Below are 21,001 nucleotides of genomic sequence, written 5' to 3'. Positions count from 1 at the left end.
GCCTGTCTACATATTAGAATGACTCCTGCTGCAATCCTACGTGCGCCGGCCAACCTACCGAAACTAAGCGGCCTTCAGGCTACATGCTACCACGTTTGAAACAGTTCCAGCACAAACCGAAGAATATTCCCTTGGCGAACCGCGTCCAGGCGGAGACGAACTCACCATGGAGCCCTGGATGCAACGGAGTGGGTACCGTTTGCAGACGCTGTCTGTCATGTGCGCATGGGGTCCGTAATTGAGTGGCTTAGCGCTGGCTTAACAACAGCAAAATGCCTCCGATTTGTCACTGTAGTGACCAGCCTTCCTAGATGGCAATGCGAGCTCGTAATCTCTTTGCCGTGTTCCGTGGAGTCTTCAAACGCCGCTGTGGGACATCACATTCAACGGCCGAATAGTGTCTATCCTGTTGCTGTTACACTCGGCTCGCAGTTTCGACGCGGTATGGGCGCTCTAGTAAACTCATCTGGTTTGTCCTGATACTCTTTATCGACTAGCAAGAAAGCATGTTCGCTCTTACAACTCCTCTGCCGTGCTTTGATCAAATTGCCAATCTAGAGGCGCATGTTCGCCGAATGTTGCATCCAGATCCGGCGAATACAGTTCCATAGCGTGGCGGAGTCTTCCGGTCCCTGGCTCCTGCAATCCCACGTTAAAGGTGACACAAGTATTTCGCGTACATGAAATGCACCTGCGACGTGGCCAGGAGGGTGAATCGGCCATTGAGTCGCCAAATCTTGCCATGCTAGCATCAGACATGGCTTACATCATTCCGATGTGCATCATACAGCGGATCGTGGCCGTGGTGATGGAGTGACGAGTGATGAAGTGCTCTAGTTCTCATATGTGTATGATGACTGAGCCCTCAAAGAGAGAGACGTGTAGATGTGTGGTCTATTTTGGATGGCTCCTGAATCCAATGGATGAAAGTACTGCCACGTCTGTTGCCTTCAAGCAGGTTAACTAATCTCGCGTTCATCCGAACCAAGGGACTCTAGGCAACAGGTAGTGAGCTGCAGGCAAGTTCTGATCCGTACGTTCGACTCGGGCAGAGTGGGGTCGTACTGACAGCTAGTCTGGGATAAACGAACTCGTTTGCGGGGATATGTTCCGGGCGCCTATACATCGCTTTTAGATACCGTTATGTCTATGAGACGACGTTATCGGATCTGCAGTCGTGTGTTTGGTCATCCTCCAGTGTGGCTGCGAGGCCATTGCTATCAATCAAGCTGAAAGTCTTGACAGACCCGGTCTGGGCATGCTAGACAGAATGATGCTGTGTGGACGCTGATCCCGCTGATTCGTTTGTCCGATATGGCTGGATGGAGAAGGAGCCAAGCGAAGAAGTTTTTGTAATTCCAGAAGTCGTTACGGAGGAGAGACGTCAGTTCAGCAAGTGCGCTAGGGCTTAGTGTACCACAGTTGAGCAGTCAAGGGAGCGACGACAGTGCACGACCATGTAAAGTATGTCTGAGAAAAAGAACCATCAGTCCTGTGCAAATTCGTTCTGTCACACTCAAAAGAAGTACGATAAGAATGACATAGCCGCCGCCTTTTGGGTTCCCTCACCGACTCCAATATACCATAACATTCACAATTGACAAATTTCCACCGAAAAACACAAAGTCGATGCGAAGCTCCTAAGTCGGCTAAGAGAGCGCAGAATTCTACCAGGGGGGAGTTGTAAGCAAGACCACTGATCAAACTAACCGGCATTGACAGCCGAGTCTTGACGACTCGCAACGGCTCGATAGTGGCTTGCCGGTGGTGGTGATTGAGTGGTGTTCGTATATCCAGTAAGGGATCGTAGCGCGATCTCAGCGCAATCTTCTTTTGCATTTGGGAGATAGGCACAATCGTACCAGAACCTTGCTTGGAAGTTGTTCCCGTTAATTGTGACCATAGTCGACCAGGCCGTTCGACCTCCTAGGATTAAGGTCAGCCAGACGCTTGTTGAGTCATATGAAGTGCTGTGGAGCTGAGCTTGACTTACCACGACGGTCAGAGAGATCCGTGTAGGCTGGTTCCTGAAGACCTCTTACAAGGCAATGGTCTGAGAAGCATGTCAGCGTGCGTTGAATCGATGATTGGGGTGGATAGGCAAACCTCGAAGACGTTGCGACCACAGTTCTTGGCTGGCCATGACAACAGTGTTTGTGTATGACAGTTGAAAGGGGGTGATTCAAGACAAGACGCAAGTTGTAAGGGATGAAGATCGATGCTTGAGAAGGGGGTGGAAGCTCGATGCTTTGAGGAGAACAACTACTTATAAAATGTGCGAGCTACGCAGAGCCTCACTCAACAGCAGGAGAAGCAGAAAGTTGTAGCAATGAGTTACGAACACATGCAACGATCCGTCTCGTCGGTCATGCTCTTCTCGCAAGTGACATGCGCATATCCTGCTAGAAGCCGTCTGCGAGGTGAGTTTCCGTGGCCAATGATAAGTTTTCCACACCCGAGCCATTGGGTTGGAAGAACGCCTTCGAGAGCGGGCCGATGGGGCACGCAGTAACCCCAAACATGGCTGAAGCAATGCGCAGCCGAATATTGCGTACGAAGAGTTGGCGGCAGTCTCCCGGCAGCTGCTGGTAGTGGGCACGGATAGGGCGCTTGTCAACACCCGCAATGGGAAGAGCTGCATGAAGAGCATGCAACTGAAAGCTGCGGCTTCTTCGTGAGGGTGTTTTGGAACTTCAGCCCAAAAGCTCGTTTGACTCCACATGGCTGCAAGACATTACGGCTAGTGTGAAGCGATGCCAGGTCACTGTGCAGTAGTGTTCACAGGGTCCCTGCCTACTCTTTGTTTTGGCGGCAATGATCTCATACCGAAGTATATTATTTGGCAGGTCATTTTTCAGGTATATCAAACGACACAAAAAGACATTTGTCAACTATGAAGCGGATGGCTTGTAGCAATAGTGTTGTTGACGGCATGAGGCGGACAGTTGAGGTGTTTTCGCTCGCTAAATGCTTGAAGTGGCGAAAAGGCAGGAAGACCTATCATAGGGGTAACGAAGGCGGGTACCTGCCGGCCGTTTGTACGCCCTTATATTGTAATATTGCCACGACTCAAGGATAATCAACGGATGCTTTATCGTGAAGCGAAAGTCAAACTACATAAATGTGGTTTCACAAACATATGGCTCCAGTTCCTGCTTGCTGCAGCCTTACGAGACAGCCTAATATAATTGGCTGTTTCGAGTATTGGTCCTCTACGCCTTTGAGAAATTCCTGTCATTGACATGTCTTCGGTAAATGCTAAGTAATGTTTTGCATCAATACCATGTTTAGCGGAACGTGTTGAATTGTGCATGATCGGGATATATCCAGCGCGACGTACTGTGGCGAGCAACCACTCAAATGCGAAGGGATGAAAATCATGTTAACTTCTACTGTGCGTTTTACATGCGAAAAGGCCATGAGTTGCACAAATAGCGTTGAGCCGATGTCGTGGTCGAAAATACTAGGATGATGCAGAACAGGTGCAGAGTTGAGGTTGAGTTTCGTGGAAGATGCGACAGTAGAGTGACGCGGCCCCGAGCTATATTGCTGGCGGCGGGTCTTCGAGCCATGCGCCGCGACGGAGCATGAAGCACTGTAACCTGTCAGTACCATTCTACCGGGAGTGTGCGTTCAATGAACGGGCTCATCTTGTTCTGAACTTGACGCGTAAGCAAACATGAATTGGAAGAAACCCTGCGGTCGAACGAGCGTTGTCCAGACTCGCACAGCTTCACTTAGGAGCAGAAGCGTACTGCGCTCCACCCATGACAGCACCGAGAATAGAAAACCCTCACGTGTGGCAGATTATGAACCAAAGGTAAAGAGCAAATGAGCTCAGGTCATTATTCGTTCCAAAATGTGGTATCGTAACTGCGATCCAAGTATGTATCGATCCAAGAATGATAACGTGGCGATTCGTAAACCAAAAGGGGCGGCATTATGTGCATGTGCAGGACATCCACGCCGATTGGTATCCTGTGTAACGATAAAGGGCTCAACAAATGCAACAAACAAACAACGCTACGCATGCTGCAGACCAGAAGATCATGCGCATGCCGGACACCAAGGTGTAAAAGAGAAACTGAGCACCAAAAATGCAAGAACAGCAACTGCCTACAGGCGACCATCCCAACAGAAGAGTTCTGACAGGCTGGTTGTACAAGATGGGAGAACGTGCTGCAACTTCCTGGTGCAGATAAACTTTGCGCCAACGCAGCGGATTTCCGCTGGTCAAACTTGAGCTAAATAAAGAAAACGCTAGACTGATGTGGGTACACGACGTGCTGACGACGGCTGTCTCTTTGACAAGTTACCGTCTTGATGTTTTCGGTTGAACATCTCATCGATGAGGCGTTTGGGACCAATGTATTCTAGGTTGGCCACCTTGAAGGAAGGATTTCGGAGGAGTGGGATATGCATCGTTGTGCTCTGCTTGGAGTGGAAGCGTCGCTTGATGCAGTCGTCTACAAGAGCCATGAGGCCTGTCGCCATAACAACACTGTTCATATGGTTAACTCACTGCTGCCTTGTACTGTATGCTTAGCCGGTATGTACTTACTCAGAGATGTCCGAGTCCGAGTACAGGATTTTGTCATCTGTAACACGCATATAACACGGTGGGATCCAGCCCCCGCGGGCAGCCTCCTCATGTGCCTCTTCACGAGTCAAGCGTACGGGGCAGATGTGCGCTAGCGGCTCCTTATCGTTGTCGTCGCGGACAAGATAATAAGAGACAGACTCATGTTGTTCGCGGCCTTCCTTCTTGACGATGCGTTTCCAGGAATAGTTGTTGCCCCAGTATTCGAAAGCGTACTTCTTGAATGACTTGGCACCGCGGCGCTTCACATCGAGATGCGCGTAATTCGAAAACTCGAGCTTGATGGTATTGGTGGGTATTAATGCGCGGCCTTTGGAATAGCCCACAGCTTTAGGGCGTGACTCAGATGGCATATCGTCGTCGTCGTCATGAACACTGCCCTGTACGGAGTCATAGCCGGAGTCGGCCCGCTTCAGACCAGCTGATGTCGAGGGGCGAGAGTCGGATTTGACCAAACTAGCGAGGGCTGTGCTTGCGCGTTGCAGGACTGGTCGCATCTCCGCAGCGGGCTTCTGATACTTGCGCGTCGAATGGCAGACTTCGCGTCCTGACTCTCTGCAGTACCGGCGGAGGGAGAATTGACGTGTGCGAAGATCTTGCATGCGGAGGTGGAAGAGGGTGTAGTTCTGTTTCCGGTGTCCGCGTTCCTCGACCTGTGTGTCCACCCTCAGATTCATGTTTCCGTCTATGGTGGAGTCGTCGTGGCGTATTGATAAGCGCTTAGATGTAGGGAAGAGCTCCCCAAAGTCGCGGGGTGTGGTAGGGATGGCATCGCAAGCTAGCGGCTCGTGTCGGTATGTAGGCACATCGTAGTCGGGCATATCATCGGCCTCATCGGCAAGGTCTTCTTCTGATGTCGAGGCATATGTGTCGACGGATGCGCGGGGCGGGGGCTGTGGATACCGGTCGACCTGGTGTTGAGGCACAAAGTAGTCTGGTTCCCGGCCGCGTCCTTGTACGCGGGGATGGCATGTTTCGCTGTGCAGTAGCGACGGTCTCCGGTCGCTGTACTCTGTCGGCGCTGTGTCGTAGGAACGGGCGCTGTGAGCGCTGTGGTCGCTGTGGCCTGAAGCGGTGCTGTTGTCGCTGCGGCCAGAAGTGGTGCTATTACTCGACTGGTACTGCCTCCAATTTGCGGTCGGCGCCATGATGTAACGTGATGTGTGTTATGGGAGCAACGGGGATCGTGATAATGATGATGGTATTAGATGGGTGTATTTGCTGAACATGCAGAAGCGGAGATGTGGGTGGGGATTGAATGACAATGCCATGCAACGCAACGCAAACAAGCGTATAAGTAAGAGCGTGGTAAAAGCGTGAACGTCAAGCGCACAAGTGAAGCAGGCGGCGCAGTAATCCGAGACAGCTCACGAAAGGGTGACCCAGCACGCGGCGGAGACAGGACGGATGGGGATTAATACCACGGGCAGAGTTTGAGCTGCAGTGCAGTGCGAATGGAGGCGCAGCGCATGGCGTGGGAGCGTGTAAATGGGCTGCCTGGGAGCTGCGGGAGGTGTCTCGCGGGGTTCGAGACGCCGGTTGATCCCTCGCAGAGTCCTCGATCATGGCCCACGAAGATGCCTGCATAGTGCTGCATCCCACAAAACGCCCTTGGCCGATTCCAGCAAATCGCCGGCACGACTGACCACATGACTTGTCTGCATCGAGCGATTTACCCATGGCCCGGCGAATCGCTGCCACTCGCTGACCCTCCACCTGCACCACCCCAGAGCCTCGCCCAACGCTCACGGCAGCCCTTACGGCGTCACCAAACGGCCGTCTTGCCCTACCAAGCGCTGGGAAAACTCAGCTCCTTCATAAAGTGCTCACTCAGCGAGCGCAAATACGACGCAAAAATCTGTCTTCAACAAAGCGGCATGATCGGCCAGGCATCCCATGCTATGCGCACTCACCCGATGCTGACATTTGGTTACCTCTCGGCACCGGGCGCCTACGGGACGCTCCCTGGTGGCTGATCATCCCACGTGCATCGCGAAGCCGACGGACTTCTAGACGGACTGTTAGAAGGGCTGTCCCGGTCGTTATCACCAGACGGTGGGAAGACTCTGCTGCCTACCCGACCACCTCGACGTCATGTGCGCCAGCTAGTACCTAGGTCGTACGCTGCACACATCGGAACTGCACCTCCATGCGCGTTGCGACAGATGGCCATCTATCGTCGGGTGTTGTATTGCAATGGCTGATTCACCCCTCGATCCACAGCTTATTGTCACGCTGCGCTGGCAGGGACCAGCATACACGCAGCCCGGCCGCTAACTCTCTCCACTGTATTCCAGGGACCAGAAAATGCCCACGGCTGATGAGCACGATCATTTGAGAGATCAACTTGCAAGAAGACGACTGTTGGCTGGAAAAAAGCAAGCATGAAGGAGCTAATTGTTCATGCACGCTAACATCTGGGGAAAGAGCACGACAACGTGTCATTGCTACATTACTGCGTACCGATCAAACAATTTGGCCTTGAAATCCACAGAGTAAAACTTTATCTTCTTGCGTCACTCTACAGTACCTTTGCACCAAGAAAAGAAAATTGCTTCACTACCAATATTGAAGAGCCAATCAGAGCAAGTTACGTGTTGGCTTCGCACACCAGCCACGACAACAAGAACAACGACCACAACAACAACGCAGAGCCCTATCGTATCGTGACTCTCGGATGATGGAACTTGGGAAACCATCCGATAGTAGTCGAGATGTAAGAGCTGAGCATATCGAAAAGCCGCCGACATGATGCTGTCGTCCTCCGATACGCTCATTCCACGCGCAGTGGTTCTGGAAGCCTGTTCCCCACTTCATCTCTCCACTTATCTCTCCACTCGAGTTGGAACATTGGCTAAAGTTGTCTATCACTTGCATCCAAGGCTTCTAGACGTGGTCGTTTCGCCCCGAAGAGGTGCTGACTGCGGATCCTAGTAATGATGCCATCACGGAGGGCAGTGATTGCTGCATACTGACCAAACAGTTCGCGACGATTAGCCTGTGCATACCCCTGGCTTCCACCACTGAGAGAGCGCTGTTGTTACTCGATTTGAAGGACTCATACCCTTCCCCACACTTTGCCTCGCATAGCATCGGTACGTCAGTGAGGCGATGCCATCCCACGGCCTATCCAAGCGAGCTCTACCAATACGTAGGGTAAGCGAGTACTCTAGGCATCCATGTATTGCATGAACAGGAGGACGTTATGCGAGGCTGTGAAGACACAGCTTCAGCTAAGCCTTGGGAGGACCTTGACGATGTTGCCTTGGGGTTTGTTGAATCCCCGAGCACGTCTCCCTAAATGAGGCGACACCATCGTTTTCGAGAGACAGCCCTATCTGGCTCGAAGGCTACTACCTCAAGTCCTCCGTCGTGCGCCTATCAAGCACTCAGCCCCTGGCTAATCCTTTGATGACAGGTCTCAACAAATTACGCATTCATCTGGCGACACTTGGTACATCGCCGATGAGATACTACTGCTTCGCGCCATATCCCTCGTCATCATGACTAGAAGGCTTGGTACAGTCTGAATGAACCAATAGTGTACAGCATGTTACAGACTTTGATAAGCTTCGCGTCTTCTCCATTCGCATTTTCTGCATGGTTGCGTAGCAGCAGTTCCTATGAAAAGAGCACTCTAGTATGTGAGACCAGGGACGCAGAAAGTACGGCTCGGCGACGGGATAGTATATTCTGCCAGTCATCACAATATGACATATTTTGCCCTCGTCTCGATTATGGGTTGGCACTGATGCTCTTCTATATATGTTCACGCACTAGCATCCATTCGCGGAAGATATTCCTGCGTCCTGATAACAAAGATATACAACACGTGAATGTTGCACAGTTGATTTGATACTGCCATCAAAACACTGCTCAAACTAGAACGGTTCAATCGTGGGTTTCTGAACCAGAGTGCTGAACCTTAATCACACGAACAACAGTTACTTCTTCGAGGTATGTGTTCCTGCTAAACGAGTGGACGATATCAACCCGTTCGCATGTGAAAGTATGCACCTGCAAGGCACGAAAACTAAGCTAGGCGCCAAAAGCAGCGATTTTCTTAGAATGCTGAGCTTTAGTAGTAGGAATCGTGCACCTCTTCTTCTAGGTGCGCTGGACTATCATCAAGGCGATTTGGAGAATGGCTTGTGAAGGAAAACTGACTGCACGTTGTAGGTCACCTGTGGTGCGGGATATACATGCATGTTGTTTCTCACGTTCATGCGACAAGTACATCTTCCGTATTTGATGTTTATATTTCACATGTCATGGGATCTGGGTTTTATAGCACCGTCACCGCCGTTTTTTAAGCTCGCATCTGGTTCATTGAGCACGATGCCGATTGTGACTTCGCTACAATGTACTTTGGTATCGAGTTAGTGTTTTGCAGTTGGAAAGTACGAGTTATGTTCGGATCTCATGGCACGAAACGAGGCACAATTCCAAGCATACGTAGATTGCGCACTGATCATTGCCATTTCCTAGCTGTAGTACTATGACAGACCGAAGATGCCCACTGGTCTCGTCTTATCGAGCCACGTGGTATGTCGTGATTCATCGTTTTCGTAAGCCGCTCAGAAATTCATTCCAATATCTCATATTGCGTGCACGTTCTTGTTCAAATGACTCAGTCGCCTACAACTGGCCAGACTTGGCGATGGTGACCTGCTTGGAGGTGGAGCCGCTGCCGGAGCCGACCTTCTCGATGGCCTGGACGACGTCAAGACCCTCGACAACCTGGCCGAAGACGACGTGCTTGCCGTCCAACCAGGAGGTCTTGACGGTGCAGATGAAGAACTGGGAGCCGTTGGTACCAGGTCCGGCGTTAGCCATGGAGAGGATACCAGGGCCAGTGTGCCTCAGGTTGAAGTTCTCGTCCTCGAACTTCTCGCCGTAGATGCTCTCACCACCGGTGCCCTAGATTATGTCAGCCTTTTGTGCTCGTCAGAGAAGTATCGTGGTGTTGCCGTACGTTGCCGCGGGTGAAGTCACCACCCTGAAGCATGAACTGGGGGATGACACGGTGGAAGCTGGAGCCCTGGTAGTGGAGGGGCTTGCCGGAGCGGCCAGTGCCCTTCTCGCCGGTGCAGAGAGCGCGGAAGTTCTCGGCGGTCTGTTGGTAAAAGTTAGCGGCTGGTTCAACTTTCCAAGGTCTCGAGCCGAAAAGAGCAGCGATGAAGACTCTGATAGCGGGGTACTGACCTTGGGGGTCTGGTCGGCGAAAAGCTCCATGACAATGCGGCCCGCGGGCGCACCGCCAATGGTGATGTCGAAGTAAACTCTGGGGTTGGACATTGTGATGGATGTGAAATTGGTGTGTAGAGGAAGTGTTGGGGATGGAGTGTTGTTGATGGGAAGGATGAGGGGCAGCTTTAAAAGTAGAAGAGCAATAGAGGGGCAATTGCCTAGCCACCTTTTATAGCCACCATAGCTCCTTCCGTAGAGCAATGACAGGCGCAGCACAAGTGTGGGGCGTTCGGCTTGATTGGGCCTCTCACTGTCGAGTTGTCGAGGCTGGAGCTGGGAAAGGGCCGCGCTCGGGCCACTTTTGGAGGGGTAGTCGGAGGGGAAATTGCGCCATGGACACCCGTCATGTCAGGGCAGACGTAAGAATCGCCACTTCACAGACCGCCTTGCCGTAGAGCTTGGAAAATTCTTGACGGGCTTACCCAGATACTTAGGTACTTGCAATGGTCCGCCTCAGCAACGGAATTCCGTCTGGCGTCGAGATGACAGGAGACAGCTGAGAGGCACGGAACACCGTACACCGAGATAGCGCCTGCTGGTCGGCTCCTCATAGCGAATACGAGCTCTACAGCCTCATGTGTAACGTCCGACACGAAACATAAGATAAGGGTCAGCTGCTGTGTCCCTCCGTCATTGTCACATGTGCTTCTTTCCCGTCACCATTTCCTGCAGTCGCAACGGCGCACGAGCAACATATCATAGTAGAATCGAATGTGGTGAAAAGGTTGAGAATTATAGCCAGCCGACGTGGCCATGGTCTGAAAACTACATAGGAGAAAGATAAGGTGAGACAGAAGAAGAGAACGCTCACGAACGCCAGGCCTTCCAGCTATGCCCTCGGATATACCCAACACAACAAACAAACAAAGAAAAGCTGTCTACGGCTCCACAAGAATGTTCATCTCAGATGCCTTCGCAAATGCGGCACGCTCCTGGATGTCTTTCGCTTCAGCCTCTTTCCAGAGCTGAATCACTTCCTGCTTACGGCTCTCGCTCCTAGGCTGGAAAGCCATCTCCCATGGATCCGGCTTGATGATAAGCAAAGAGTTGGACTTGTTCAGCGGTACTTCGATTTCCTTGCCTGAGACTGGGTCGACCTTGCGCCTGAGATTAAAGGCCCACATCAACGCTCCGCAGCCTGTCACCGTCTCGTCACGTGTGATGGACATGCCCAAACATTGGCGCTGGCCCCAACCGAAAGAAGTCATGCCGACGATATCAGGGTACTTGGTCAACGGCTCTTGGAAAGTGGGCCATCCGGCTTCCAACCATCGCTCGGGACGGAATTCTTCGGGCTGGGGGTACTTGACAGGGTTGCGAAGGAAAGCCCAGTCGAGAGGAAGGATACGTGTGCCCTTGGGGATGAAGTACCCTTGGAACCAATCGTCGGCCTCGGCCTCGTGTGCGACACCTAAGATCAGAGTCAGTCTCAGTGTCACGATTAGTCGGGTATACACTTACCAGTAGGTACGGTTGGCTTCCATCGCATTGTCTCCTTGATGCAAGCACGGAGGATGGGAAGGTTGGGCAGGTCGGCGACGGCAGGGGGGTTGTTACCGCAAACGCGGTCAATCTCATCCTGGCACTTGACCTGCCATTCGGGGTGATGGACCATGCTGATCAAGAAGTAGTAGATGGGTCCAGTGACAGTGAAGATACCAACGAGAGCCATCATTCCGATCACGCAAGACGCCTCGTAATCCCCAGAGATGTTCGACTTTTCGGCAGTTTCCAGGTAGTTCTTGGTGAAGCAAGACCTTTGCTTACCCATTTCCATGCTCTTCTTGGTCTTTTGGAGGCACTGCATGAAGAAGGCTTGCTGTTCGTCGTGGCGCTTGCGCTCCCGAAGCTTCCAGGGGTTGATCGGTTCGGGAACCCAATCCCAGAGAGGAGTCAAGACGTTGGTGATCGGGCCGGCGGGAGACATCTGAGTGAGCAGTCCCCATGCGCTGGGTGTAAGAGGTATACTGAGCGAGGGGTCGTCCCATGTCAACTGGCACATGACCTTGGAGCACATGTCTTCGAGCGAAAAGCCGAAATCATCGGGGTTTTCCAAGAGCCTGGCCATCCATCGCTTGGCTTCAAACTCCATGATGCCGTTGTAGCGTACATTGGTCGCACCGGTAAGGTAAGAGTGAGTAAACTTTCGTTGACGAGCCCAGTATTCTACTTTGGTCAGCGAAGGTCGTTCAAGGATCGCCGGCGAACTTACGGTTCTTTCCCATGAGAGGCAGGTACTCCATTGAGCCGTATGTGCTCTTCGCATCAAACAGCGACTTGATCTCGGGTCGATCGGAATACAACTTCGCCTTCTTTACAAGCATGTCCTCTGCGATCTTCTCATCACTGATGATGATGAAGTTCGCGCCCAACATCTTCGTCCGGTAGATGGGACCATGAATGTCGGCCCACTCCTTGAACTTCAGCCACATGAACTCGATGGGAAGATCGTGAATGCGCCCAATCCAGGGTAGCTGCCATGGGCCAGGCATGTTCTGGACATTGTACCTCTTGTCGTACTTGCCGACAGCATCGACGACTGCGTACACGACGAGGCCAACGACCGCGACGCCAAGAGCGTAAGCTGTGAATGGGTGCATGTTGTTAAAGCGGGAGACAGTTGAAAGAATGTGTGGAAGATTCCAAGTCAGATAGGGTGACTGACTGTCGCCAAGAGTCTTGAGCGGGGATGCAGGTGGAAGAACCGTGATAACACAAAATTACAGCGTGGGAGATTCTGGTAAATATCACACCACAGCTTGGAGTTGAACTACCACCTGTCCGGCTCCCCAGACCTTGACTTATGTACAGCTATACAGGGACCACTGCCGCGGCGAAACCGTTTAGAGCAGCAACTTCATCGGCGTCTGGACGAGCATAGCCGATATGGCCTAAGCATTGCTTGGGGTGACAGACGGCAGATTCATCCAATAGCCAAGGTTGGAAACTACCGATTTCCATATTTTGCTAGGATGCCAATGTCACTAGCATGCTTGCTGATCGCAAGAATCTGTTCCCGTTACAGCGGAAGAGCAGAGGTCGGTGCTAGCGGGCGCCGATTATGACATATTGAAGAGCTTGGATCTGTGCTAACATGTATCGGTGCGCCGGGAGAGCACATAGATCGACATGGACTAAGTTCACTTGCATGAACTCGAGCGTATCGAAACAGCCACCCCTTGCATTGGAAGTCTGATACAGCTGACAGAGCACGCGGTTAGTGGTTGCGTGCCATTCCGCCGCCGTGTCTAGGTAAGTTACCGTTATCTATCTAGTACCATACTACACATCGACAACACATACCAAGGCCAAGGTCTAAGTCGGCAGCCGGCATATCACCGCGCCGTGAGACCCTCTTCACTATCAAGACATGCAGCATAGTTACCGGCAAGGGTGTCACAATTACTCCTCGTCAGTGATCGACGTGGATGATCCAACGACTCGATAATGAGCACAAGCCCCGTGCTGCATTTCTGAAACCAAAGCCTCTCAGCTGTCGTAACACCAAAAGGTTTCTCGACGTGCAACTTTCCCTAAAGGAAGGTGCGATTTTCAGCCAGCCTTTGCGCCCCGATTTTTACTATTCAAGAGCAATGAAGTCTAAGCGTCATCAGGAAGGCTGACGTACGTTTAGCGACGTTACACATGAATCAGATCTCAATCGCTGCAGTCATCAAGTCTCCACGTGGAACAGCGAGATACAGCCGTGAGACAGGCGATAGGCTGGGAGAGCCGCGGGAATCTCATCTGCGCGTATATCCAACACAGCAACCTTGAGCTCGATCTCGTTTGGACATGGCTTAGGGTGCCGTTGAGTACGCTTGGCCTCCGGAGTTTGTGGGGAACCATAGCGCGAGTGCACGGACATTGATAAATCGGGAGTTTTGGCTAGCGCGAGAGACGATTCGTCGTCATCGAGATCGGTCCAAGACCAAACAAGCCGTGTTCCTGACAATCTTGCGCCAACTGTAATGATCATTGCTCCGTCCAATACCTGCATACCGTCGTACGAGGGTGAAAGTACAACAACTAGAAATGCCGGCCACTCGGACATCCGAGGGGTCTTCGGCAACCCTCCCTGGTACCCCAACGGAGAATGCAGGTGAAGGCAACCCTCAAGATGTATGAAAGGCAGGCATAATTTGGTCTGGAGTTGGTTTCGACGATACACCAACCCCTCAACCATCCTACACACCAAACCGCAATCATGCCTCACGCTCTTACTTCCCGTGACTCCACGATGGAGTCGAAGCCAATAGGCTCATACCCTAACACCGGTATCGACGTACTTATCGTGGGTACTGGTTTGGCTGGTCTGGTTGCTGCCCTTGAGTGCACACGCAAAGGACATAATGTTCGTGTGCTGGAGAGGAACGCAGACATCAACACAGCTGGTGAGCAGCATCCTCAAACTGTAGTCTTGACGCATTGCTCATGATGTGACTTAGGTGACATGTACTTCATGGGTCTCAGCGCAACCCGCTTCCTAAAGCATTGGCCTGAACTGCTCAAGGAGTACAAGAAGATTTCTCTCCACAATGCCTGGATCGAGACCTTCAAACACTCCGGTGAGGTTGTCATTGGACCCAAGAAGGTGGCGGACCGCCTCCGCGCACAAGGGCTGGATCCCGATACCCCTCCTGGCGAGTTCCAAATGCGCCCGCTTGTCTACAAGATGTTTGTAAGCGCCGTAGAAAACCTGGGTGTCTCCGTAGAATTCAACCGTAGGGTTGTAGACTACTTTGAAGACGAGCAGACTGGCAAGGGAGGTTGCACCACGGACGATGGCAAGCGCTACGAGGCGGACGTCGTCATCGCGGCCGACGGCGTTGGATCGAAGAGTCAGAAGCTTGTTGGCGGACAAGTGCGCGCGAGGCCGTCCGGAAGGGCAATGTGGCGTGCTGCTTTCCCCAGAGAGGCTCTCGACAAGGACCCAGAGGTTAAGGAGTTCTTCAAGATGATGCCAGGAAACGAACCAATCGTCAGGACATGGTTGGGGTAAGTCTTTGTGACTGCACAAGCCGTGGCTTTGCTAACGCCCACAGTCCCTCCACATATGCGCTTACATTGTCTCGCGAGGACGTCATGGTTTGGATCATGAACCACGACGTTACTGGTACTGAGAAGGAGTCTTGGAACAACACCATCGAGAAGGAAGAGGTTCTTGACGGCATGGACAAAATGCCTGGTATGGAGAAGATCAAGTGGGCGCCCATTTTCAAGAAGCTTGTCGAGACCACTCCAGAGAAGACCATTGTCAACTTCGAGTTGCTCTGGCGTAACCCCCAGCCTAGCTGGACCTCGCCCGCTGCCCGCGTCGTTCAGATTGGTGACGCTGCCCACTCCTACCTGCCAGCCTCCGGAAACGGTGCGACCCAAGCCATCGAGGATGCTATCTCGATAGCTTCTTGTCTCCAGGTTGGTGGCAAGGAAAACATCCCTCAGTCTGTTCGCGTACACATTCGCTTCCGGTAAGCCACCACCCCAGATCTACACGCACATGCTAATGCAACAGCACAGCTTCATCCGTAACTCTTGCGCACAGAAGCTTGGTTTCTCCAACGCTGAACTCCTCCAAGACACCGACTGGGACAAGGTCAAGCTCGACCCCCGCCGTGCTGCGCCCAAGCTTCCCAAGTGGGTTTGGTCTCACGACCCTGAGGCCTACGTGTACGAGAACTACGAGAAGAGTGCACAGTCACTGAAGGAGGGTATTGACATGAAGGATGAGGATAAGTTCGAGCCCAACTACCCCAAGGGCTACAAGTACGAGCCTTGGAGTATCGAAAAGATCATGGAGGACATGAGGGCGGGTAAGGCTATCGATCTTGGCGCTGGTGATTGGGAGTAAGCATGGGCATCCGGAAGCATAGCCGCAGGGCAAACTGCGTGCGTGGCGTTACAAATGTGTCTTATGAGCACTCCATAGCGAAATATGATTTTGACCACTTCAATCAAAAACCATGACCTTCTTCAAAAGAATCTGCTCTTCAACTTCTGGTGAACAAGGCCTTAGCGTGGTGATTTAGTAGGTCTTGCCTTTTCGGGGCAAGTCATTCCACAACGGGAGTGCCCGTTCTTTTGGCGCTCCTCTTCCATCAATGACAGCGGCCGCTCCGATCTTGCCGCTTACTGACTGACTCGCTTTTGCTTGTCCTTTCAAGGAACACCACAGCATGTCACACATATACCTGTCGCGAGACACGCACTTATCGATGTGCCTACTGAGATTCGACACGAGAACTGTGTAAGCGCCATGGTACACAGCATCTGCAGGTCCGCGGCAAGCACACGTTTCACAACCGAGATGCGCCGGAAAGGAAGTTTCCCGTTCCTGCCTCAAAGTTCTAGCTAAAGCAAGCGGCGCAACCTTGGAACTCGGTCTCGGAACGGGCACCCAAGGACCAAACTCTTTTTCTCGCGCCCAGACGGAGCCCCTTCATGTCGGCTTTTACAACCGCCGCCCTACAGATGGCCGCAGAACTTGACGATCGCGAAGAAGCAGGGCAGCAGCAGATTTGGCCCCTTCAACGCATCGCCCCTTACCCCATAGACAACAGGAACTTCTGCACAGACTACCCTGGAACCTTCCTAGAACTGCCTTCAGACCAACATCCTAATGCAGATAATCAATCTCACCTTCGTACCAGGTTGCAAGTACCCACCCTGCAACAAAACGCACATCCCCAGTTCCACTACTACAGCCCCCCAATACCTCTCTAATTCCTTCTTCCGTGATTAATGATACATTATCACGGCTCTCCGCCGGACATTGGAACTCTGAAGCATGTACGTGATGTGCAAGCGGTGTTTCGTTATTTGGTCTAGAGCGGGGAAATAAGACGCGTAGAGAAGTCTATGACGCTGCCTAGTCGCGCTAGTGTTCACTGCAGGGGGCACTTGTTGAGCGTCGCACCGCGGATAGAGAGGGAGACGCGAGGATTTGGAGTGGCTTAGAGGGGTAATGGAGCGCTCGTTGGAACGTGGCTGATAGATGGATGTGGTGAGATTGCAAGGGAGGGGATAGACCTAGGACGACGCGAAAGAGTAACATGTGAATCTCTGCTTGCTGTGATACCAATTCGACTGTCTAATTGTTCCACGACTCTTTTATTTAATAGTGGTAGGTTCGGTGCAGAGTGTATTTCGACACATCCCTATTCAGGACGCTAACGCGCTATGTGAATGCGTGTCCACGTGACTTTGATACTCCAATGATCGTCGCTGTATGCATTCGACGACCGTCAGCGACGTCGATCATGTGTATATGTCAAGTCCAACACCATGGACGTTCTACTGAGGCCACTGGCTCAGAATTCCACAGCTCCGTGCAGACGAATATGCAGCTCCTCCGCCTTCTTACTGTGCATGAACTCCCTCACGCTCTCAACTCTCTGTCCGTCTTTACTGAGCTTTACAAATAGTACGCCTTCAGTCCACCACTCTGTAATGTGGCTCTCAGCTAGCTGTGCGCCCAGTTCATGGTCTTTATCTACTTTGCCTCCCATCTTACAGTGCGCTACCACTGTGTTCGTATCTCTCGAGAAGTGCACTGCTTTGCCTCCATGTCCGTCGTCTTGCGGGACTACCTGGAAGTCCTTGAATATATCGAATACAACTTGTGCATGTTCGCGGAAAGGTTGGATCGAGCGTGTGGGTAGGTTCAATTCTGCTGGAAGAGAGGTATGCGTAAAGTCTCGCGTTGCGTTTGTCGTCAGCGCCTGGGGACGAAGAGTCGAATAGCTGTTTATGAAATGATTGAAAGTCTGGAGGTATTTGGTCGAGTCTTGCGATTGCGATGGGTAAAGATAGTATGCGATGGGAGCGAGAGCTGCGATTGCTGCAAGAGTTGCGGTAGCAAAGCGTATCTCGGAGGGGGTGAAGCCTAGATCTGACATTATGATGTGACAGAGACTTTGCGTTGAAAATGGGATATCTACGATATGTTCGTATCCGAAGTGTCTGCAGTTTCGGCTTCCAACTTTTCCAACTTTGCCTCCACTGGCGTCGCTAGTTCATCGTTTCCTGCTAGAATCTGGTAGCGAGTAAGATCATTCTGACGGCGCACTACAGTATCTACCCGGATGATCATCCAAGCCGTAAATAATCCGACTATGATCTACGGACCCGTCTATTGTTGCGGCTTCCAGTCACGACACCGGTGATCAAACTTTGAACCCCTCCATGGCTTGCGTCCAGTCGTGTTGAGCTCGGTCTCCGTAATGCTCCTGCATAATCACCGCAATGTCGGTGTGGTCCCTCACCGACCCGTGGCGTTGTGGAACATCATGACAAGACTACCATTCGCTGTACGGGCCCCATTCTCTGCAGCTCCGTCGTGAGATCAGCATTCAGAAGAGTGGAGCTGCGTTCTGAACAGAAGCAACGGTCGTACTAAGGTGTTGCGGGGCCGGCAGCCCATCCTTTGCGCGACGCGTCGACGTGAAGCTATGCATATTATTGAGGCTTCCTCTGTTCTTCTGTCGTGATCGTTCTTCCTGCTTATCATTAAATCTGAGGCTGAAAACAAGCTCGACCTACAGCGGTATCATAAGCCCCTCCGAAGCCAAGCGACTCTTCTACCCTAACAAGCAACCCCGCCATGGCCGCCACGAAAGCTATCCTTGTAACTGGCGCTACTGGCAAACAAGGCGGAGCCGTGCTCGAACAACTCGCAAAGCACCCATCGCACGCTGAATATACACTCTTGGCTGTCACCCGTGACGCCAACTCCGGCTCTGCAAAGAAGATTGTCGAGCGTCACCCCGACGTCAAGTTGGTGCAAGGCAACTTGGACGATTGCCCAGCGCTCTTCGCATCAGCTAAGGCTGCACTCAAAGAAGCCGGTAAAGAAGAGAAGATCTGGGGTGTATACTCTGTACAAGTTTCTCTAGGCAAGAATGTCACCCACGAAAGCGAGGTTGTGCAGGGTAACGCTCTAATCGATGAGTCGATTAAAGAAGGCGTCACGCACTTCGTTTACTCCAGCGTCGACCGCGGCGGCAACGAGCGAAGTTTCGAGAACCCAACGCCCATCCCACATTTCCAGAGCAAGTACGAGATCGAGAAGCATCTTCTCGAGAAGGCTGGCAAGAATGGCGAGACCATGGGCTGGACCATTCTCCGACCTGTTGCCTTCATGGACAACTTAGTACCTGGTTTCCCAAGCAAAGTCTTCCTTGCCGCGCTTCGTGATACATTGCAGGGCAAGTCCAACCAGTGGGTGTCTGTTGAAGACATTGGCCTTTTCGGTGCAAAAGCATTCGTCAACAACCAAGAATGGAACGGACGCGCCGAGGCTCTCGCCGGTAGTGAGCTCACCATGGACGAGATGAGTGGATGTTTCGAGCGTGTTATTGGCAGTCCAGTGCCGGCCACCTACGGCATGTTTGGCTCCGCGCTTATGTGGGCCGTCACCGAAGTGAACGTCATGATTAGTTGGTTTGCATCTGAGGGCTATGGTTGTGATATCAACAAGTTGAGGAAGGAGGAGCCTAAGCTGTGTGATTTCGAGACTTGGCTGGCAGAGAGGAGTGGGTGGAAGGGACAGGCTATCAAGCGATAGATGATGATGCCTCCATATTCTGGCGGGGATAAGCCTCTAGCGTCGGATTTTTGAGCTTTTTGGGATCCTGACCCTTGTCCCGGTGTCTTCTGTAGTTTTCGATGAATTCATGATCCTCAAACAATGCTTGTCCAATATTACTGAACTTATCATTCCTGACGCACATGTTCTTAGTTCTCAGCTGCGTCACCATCGTACTCGGAGATTCCGCTGGTAGCGAATCAAACACAGTAAGCATCAAAATTCGTCCTAGATCTACATGCATCTGTATGCCTGGCATATTTTGTCCGTCCATGTGTTGGCGTTATAACAGGTATCCTCAGTTGCATGAGAATCACAGAATTTATGGGGAACTTGAAGTGCTCAATCATTCGTACGCTTCATTGATCCTATGCTAGACTCCAAACACCTACACATACAAAAACGATGTGGTAGGCAGCACAATGGCCGAACTCCTAACTGCAATCAAAAGGCCGGAACTACTTAAGTTCTCTACAAAGAGAGCAAGTTCCACAGTGCCAGGCCACCAGCAATGGTTGGTGTAACCAACCTCAGCCTGTTCCAGCTGGCCCACTTTGTCGCAATGCTCTCCGCCTCACCCAACTCCTTCTCGTTGCTCCTCTCCGCCAACGCCTCCAACTTGTCGTTCAACGGCTGCATGTTGATAGCCGAGTGCAGGATGGTCGTCAAGTGCATGACGGCCGCAACACCAAAAAGCTTCCAGTCACTGCGGGCGAGCATGCCCTCACGGTAGACTGAGTAACCAGCGTAGGCGTAACCCAGGAATCCCAGAGTTGAAATGGGACGGAAAAACTGGTTGCCGACTGTCCAGCAGAGAGGCCACTGACGGCCCAGAAGACGTGCGCGGTCTTTGTGTTCGGGTGTGCCTGCGCGTGGGAAGTTGACGAGAAGCGCGGGGACGGTCATGTAGGACTGTGTGATGGCATTGCCTAGGTCTATGAGCAGTGAATTTGGGTAATGTTGAACCCTGGACTCACCAGCGAGGATGAAAGAGAAAGTGATGCAGGTTCCTGCAACACTCTTTACGTAGATGTTGTCTGACATGTTGATCGTTTGATTCGGCGTATGTGTAGAATTAGGTATTGACTTTGGAGTATATGGAAGGAGGAATGAACGCGTTCAAGAACTTTCAGCGACGACCACCTCCAATTAACAATTCCCATCAACAAACACCGAAACTTATTTCGCGTACTAGCAACCATGCATATCCGTTCCGAGACCCCCAAAGCCCGCGTTGGGCCACTCCACCCTGCATTATGGTGTGATGGCGGTGTTCCTGGCGGCTGTAGTTCGGTTCCCCACGGCCGTCGCGTCGCGTCCCTCCAGGGCTCCAGGCGCACCCCCGTTTTGGGCGATCTCGATTACATCATGACAGGGGTCTGTATTTTCGAAGTGGACTTTGATGTGTGAAGCAGTTGCATCGGTGTGCCCTGGATGCGTCTTGCATCTGCTGCGATAAAGTCGGTGAGTTCCCTGCCACGCGCTGGCGGAGTCTGTAGCTTTTGCGATGCTGACGCTGTTGTGAGAATGGGAGGTGACTCCGACAATACCAGGACTCTGCCCAC

At 52.1% G+C, this 21,001-nt stretch overlaps 9 protein-coding genes across 9 annotated transcripts; 3 read left to right on the top strand and 6 right to left on the bottom strand.

Moving 5' to 3' along the window:
- Nucleotides 1-1,705: 1,705 nt before the first annotated feature.
- On the bottom strand, nucleotides 1,706-2,143 carry CC77DRAFT_1005578 (hypothetical protein; the record flags this gene model as incomplete). Its single annotated transcript, XM_018523357.1, has 3 exons — nucleotides 1,706-1,926; nucleotides 1,994-2,053; nucleotides 2,107-2,143. The coding sequence occupies 3 exons, from the start codon at nucleotides 2,141-2,143 to the stop codon at nucleotides 1,706-1,708; spliced, it is 318 nt and encodes a 105-aa protein (XP_018390029.1).
- Nucleotides 2,144-3,786: 1,643 nt separating this feature from the next.
- Nucleotides 3,787-5,835, bottom strand: CC77DRAFT_533598 (hypothetical protein). Its single transcript, XM_018532052.1, has 2 exons — nucleotides 4,562-5,835; nucleotides 3,787-4,501 (listed from the first exon to the last, which is right to left on the bottom strand). Exons 1-2 carry the CDS (start codon nucleotides 5,746-5,748, stop codon nucleotides 4,261-4,263), a joined length of 1,428 nt encoding a protein of 475 aa, XP_018390028.1. The 5' UTR covers nucleotides 5,749-5,835; the 3' UTR covers nucleotides 3,787-4,260.
- A 2,992-nt stretch (nucleotides 5,836-8,827) lies between these two features.
- CC77DRAFT_1016972 (peptidyl-prolyl cis-trans isomeras-like protein) lies at nucleotides 8,828-10,241 on the bottom strand. The gene is made up of 3 exons (XM_018524315.1): nucleotides 9,806-10,241; nucleotides 9,576-9,716; nucleotides 8,828-9,520 (listed from the first exon to the last, which is right to left on the bottom strand). Exons 1-3 carry the CDS (start codon nucleotides 9,896-9,898, stop codon nucleotides 9,239-9,241), a joined length of 516 nt encoding a protein of 171 aa, XP_018390027.1. The 5' UTR covers nucleotides 9,899-10,241; the 3' UTR covers nucleotides 8,828-9,238.
- A 487-nt stretch (nucleotides 10,242-10,728) lies between these two features.
- CC77DRAFT_927444 (cytochrome P450 2C30) lies at nucleotides 10,729-12,450 on the bottom strand (the record flags this gene model as incomplete). The annotated part of the gene is made up of 3 exons (XM_018533992.1): nucleotides 10,729-11,261; nucleotides 11,312-12,016; nucleotides 12,063-12,450. 3 exons carry the CDS (start codon nucleotides 12,448-12,450, stop codon nucleotides 10,729-10,731), a joined length of 1,626 nt encoding a protein of 541 aa, XP_018390026.1.
- Nucleotides 12,451-14,057: 1,607 nt separating this feature from the next.
- Nucleotides 14,058-15,701, top strand: CC77DRAFT_1005574 (FAD/NAD(P)-binding domain-containing protein; the record flags this gene model as incomplete). Its single annotated transcript, XM_018523356.1, has 4 exons — nucleotides 14,058-14,244; nucleotides 14,299-14,848; nucleotides 14,896-15,321; nucleotides 15,371-15,701. 4 exons carry the CDS (start codon nucleotides 14,058-14,060, stop codon nucleotides 15,699-15,701), a joined length of 1,494 nt encoding a protein of 497 aa, XP_018390025.1.
- Nucleotides 15,702-17,160: 1,459 nt separating this feature from the next.
- On the bottom strand, nucleotides 17,161-17,748 carry CC77DRAFT_1057809 (hypothetical protein; the record flags this gene model as incomplete). The annotated part of the gene is made up of 1 exon (XM_018528061.1): nucleotides 17,161-17,748. The coding sequence occupies one exon, from the start codon at nucleotides 17,746-17,748 to the stop codon at nucleotides 17,161-17,163; it is 588 nt and encodes a 195-aa protein (XP_018390024.1).
- Nucleotides 17,749-18,241: 493 nt separating this feature from the next.
- Nucleotides 18,242-19,879, top strand: CC77DRAFT_1016967 (NmrA family protein). The gene is made up of 2 exons (XM_018524314.1): nucleotides 18,242-19,645; nucleotides 19,814-19,879. The coding sequence occupies exon 1, from the start codon at nucleotides 18,453-18,455 to the stop codon at nucleotides 19,413-19,415; it is 963 nt and encodes a 320-aa protein (XP_018390022.1). The 5' UTR covers nucleotides 18,242-18,452; the 3' UTR covers nucleotides 19,416-19,645; nucleotides 19,814-19,879.
- Nucleotides 19,498-19,860, top strand: CC77DRAFT_533489 (hypothetical protein). The gene has a single exon (XM_018532051.1). It carries the CDS (start codon nucleotides 19,580-19,582, stop codon nucleotides 19,811-19,813), a length of 234 nt encoding a protein of 77 aa, XP_018390023.1. The 5' UTR covers nucleotides 19,498-19,579; the 3' UTR covers nucleotides 19,814-19,860.
- CC77DRAFT_1016966 (hypothetical protein) lies at nucleotides 19,774-20,792 on the bottom strand. The gene is made up of 2 exons (XM_018524313.1): nucleotides 20,414-20,792; nucleotides 19,774-20,365 (listed from the first exon to the last, which is right to left on the bottom strand). The coding sequence occupies exons 1-2, from the start codon at nucleotides 20,478-20,480 to the stop codon at nucleotides 19,908-19,910; spliced, it is 525 nt and encodes a 174-aa protein (XP_018390021.1). The 5' UTR covers nucleotides 20,481-20,792; the 3' UTR covers nucleotides 19,774-19,907.
- Nucleotides 20,793-21,001: the final 209 nt, after the last annotated feature.

The sequence above is a fragment of the Alternaria alternata genome (genome assembly GCF_001642055.1).
Source record: "Alternaria alternata strain SRC1lrK2f unplaced genomic scaffold CC77scaffold_3, whole genome shotgun sequence".
NCBI classification, from domain to species: Eukaryota; Fungi; Ascomycota; class Dothideomycetes; order Pleosporales; family Pleosporaceae; genus Alternaria; species Alternaria alternata.
The sequence above is the reverse complement of the archived record's forward strand: the minus strand, read 5'-3'. Positions and strand labels throughout refer to the sequence as shown.

Bases quoted from the DNA above. Each gene is read 5' to 3' on its own strand.
- CC77DRAFT_533598 (XM_018532052.1), bottom strand. From the start codon at position 5,748: ATGGCGCCGACCGCAAATTGGAGGCAGTACCAGTCGAGTAATAGCACC. The intron at 4,502-4,561 runs GTAAGTACATAC...CCATATGAACAG, and splicing joins TCGGACTCGGACATCTCTGA to TGTTGTTATGGCGACAGGCC.
- CC77DRAFT_1016967 (XM_018524314.1), top strand. From the start codon at position 18,453: ATGGCCGCCACGAAAGCTATCCTTGTAACTGGCGCTACTGGCAAACAA.
- CC77DRAFT_1016972 (XM_018524315.1), bottom strand. From the start codon at position 9,898: ATGTCCAACCCCAGAGTTTACTTCGACATCACCATTGGCGGTGCGCCC. The intron at 9,717-9,805 runs GTCAGTACCCCG...TTTTACCAACAG, and splicing joins TCGCCGACCAGACCCCCAAG to ACCGCCGAGAACTTCCGCGC. The intron at 9,521-9,575 runs GTACGGCAACAC...GACATAATCTAG, and splicing joins GTGACTTCACCCGCGGCAAC to GGCACCGGTGGTGAGAGCAT.
- CC77DRAFT_1016966 (XM_018524313.1), bottom strand. From the start codon at position 20,480: ATGTCAGACAACATCTACGTAAAGAGTGTTGCAGGAACCTGCATCACT. The intron at 20,366-20,413 runs GTGAGTCCAGGG...TCATAGACCTAG, and splicing joins TTTCTCTTTCATCCTCGCTG to GCAATGCCATCACACAGTCC.
- CC77DRAFT_533489 (XM_018532051.1), top strand. From the start codon at position 19,580: ATGTTCTTAGTTCTCAGCTGCGTCACCATCGTACTCGGAGATTCCGCT.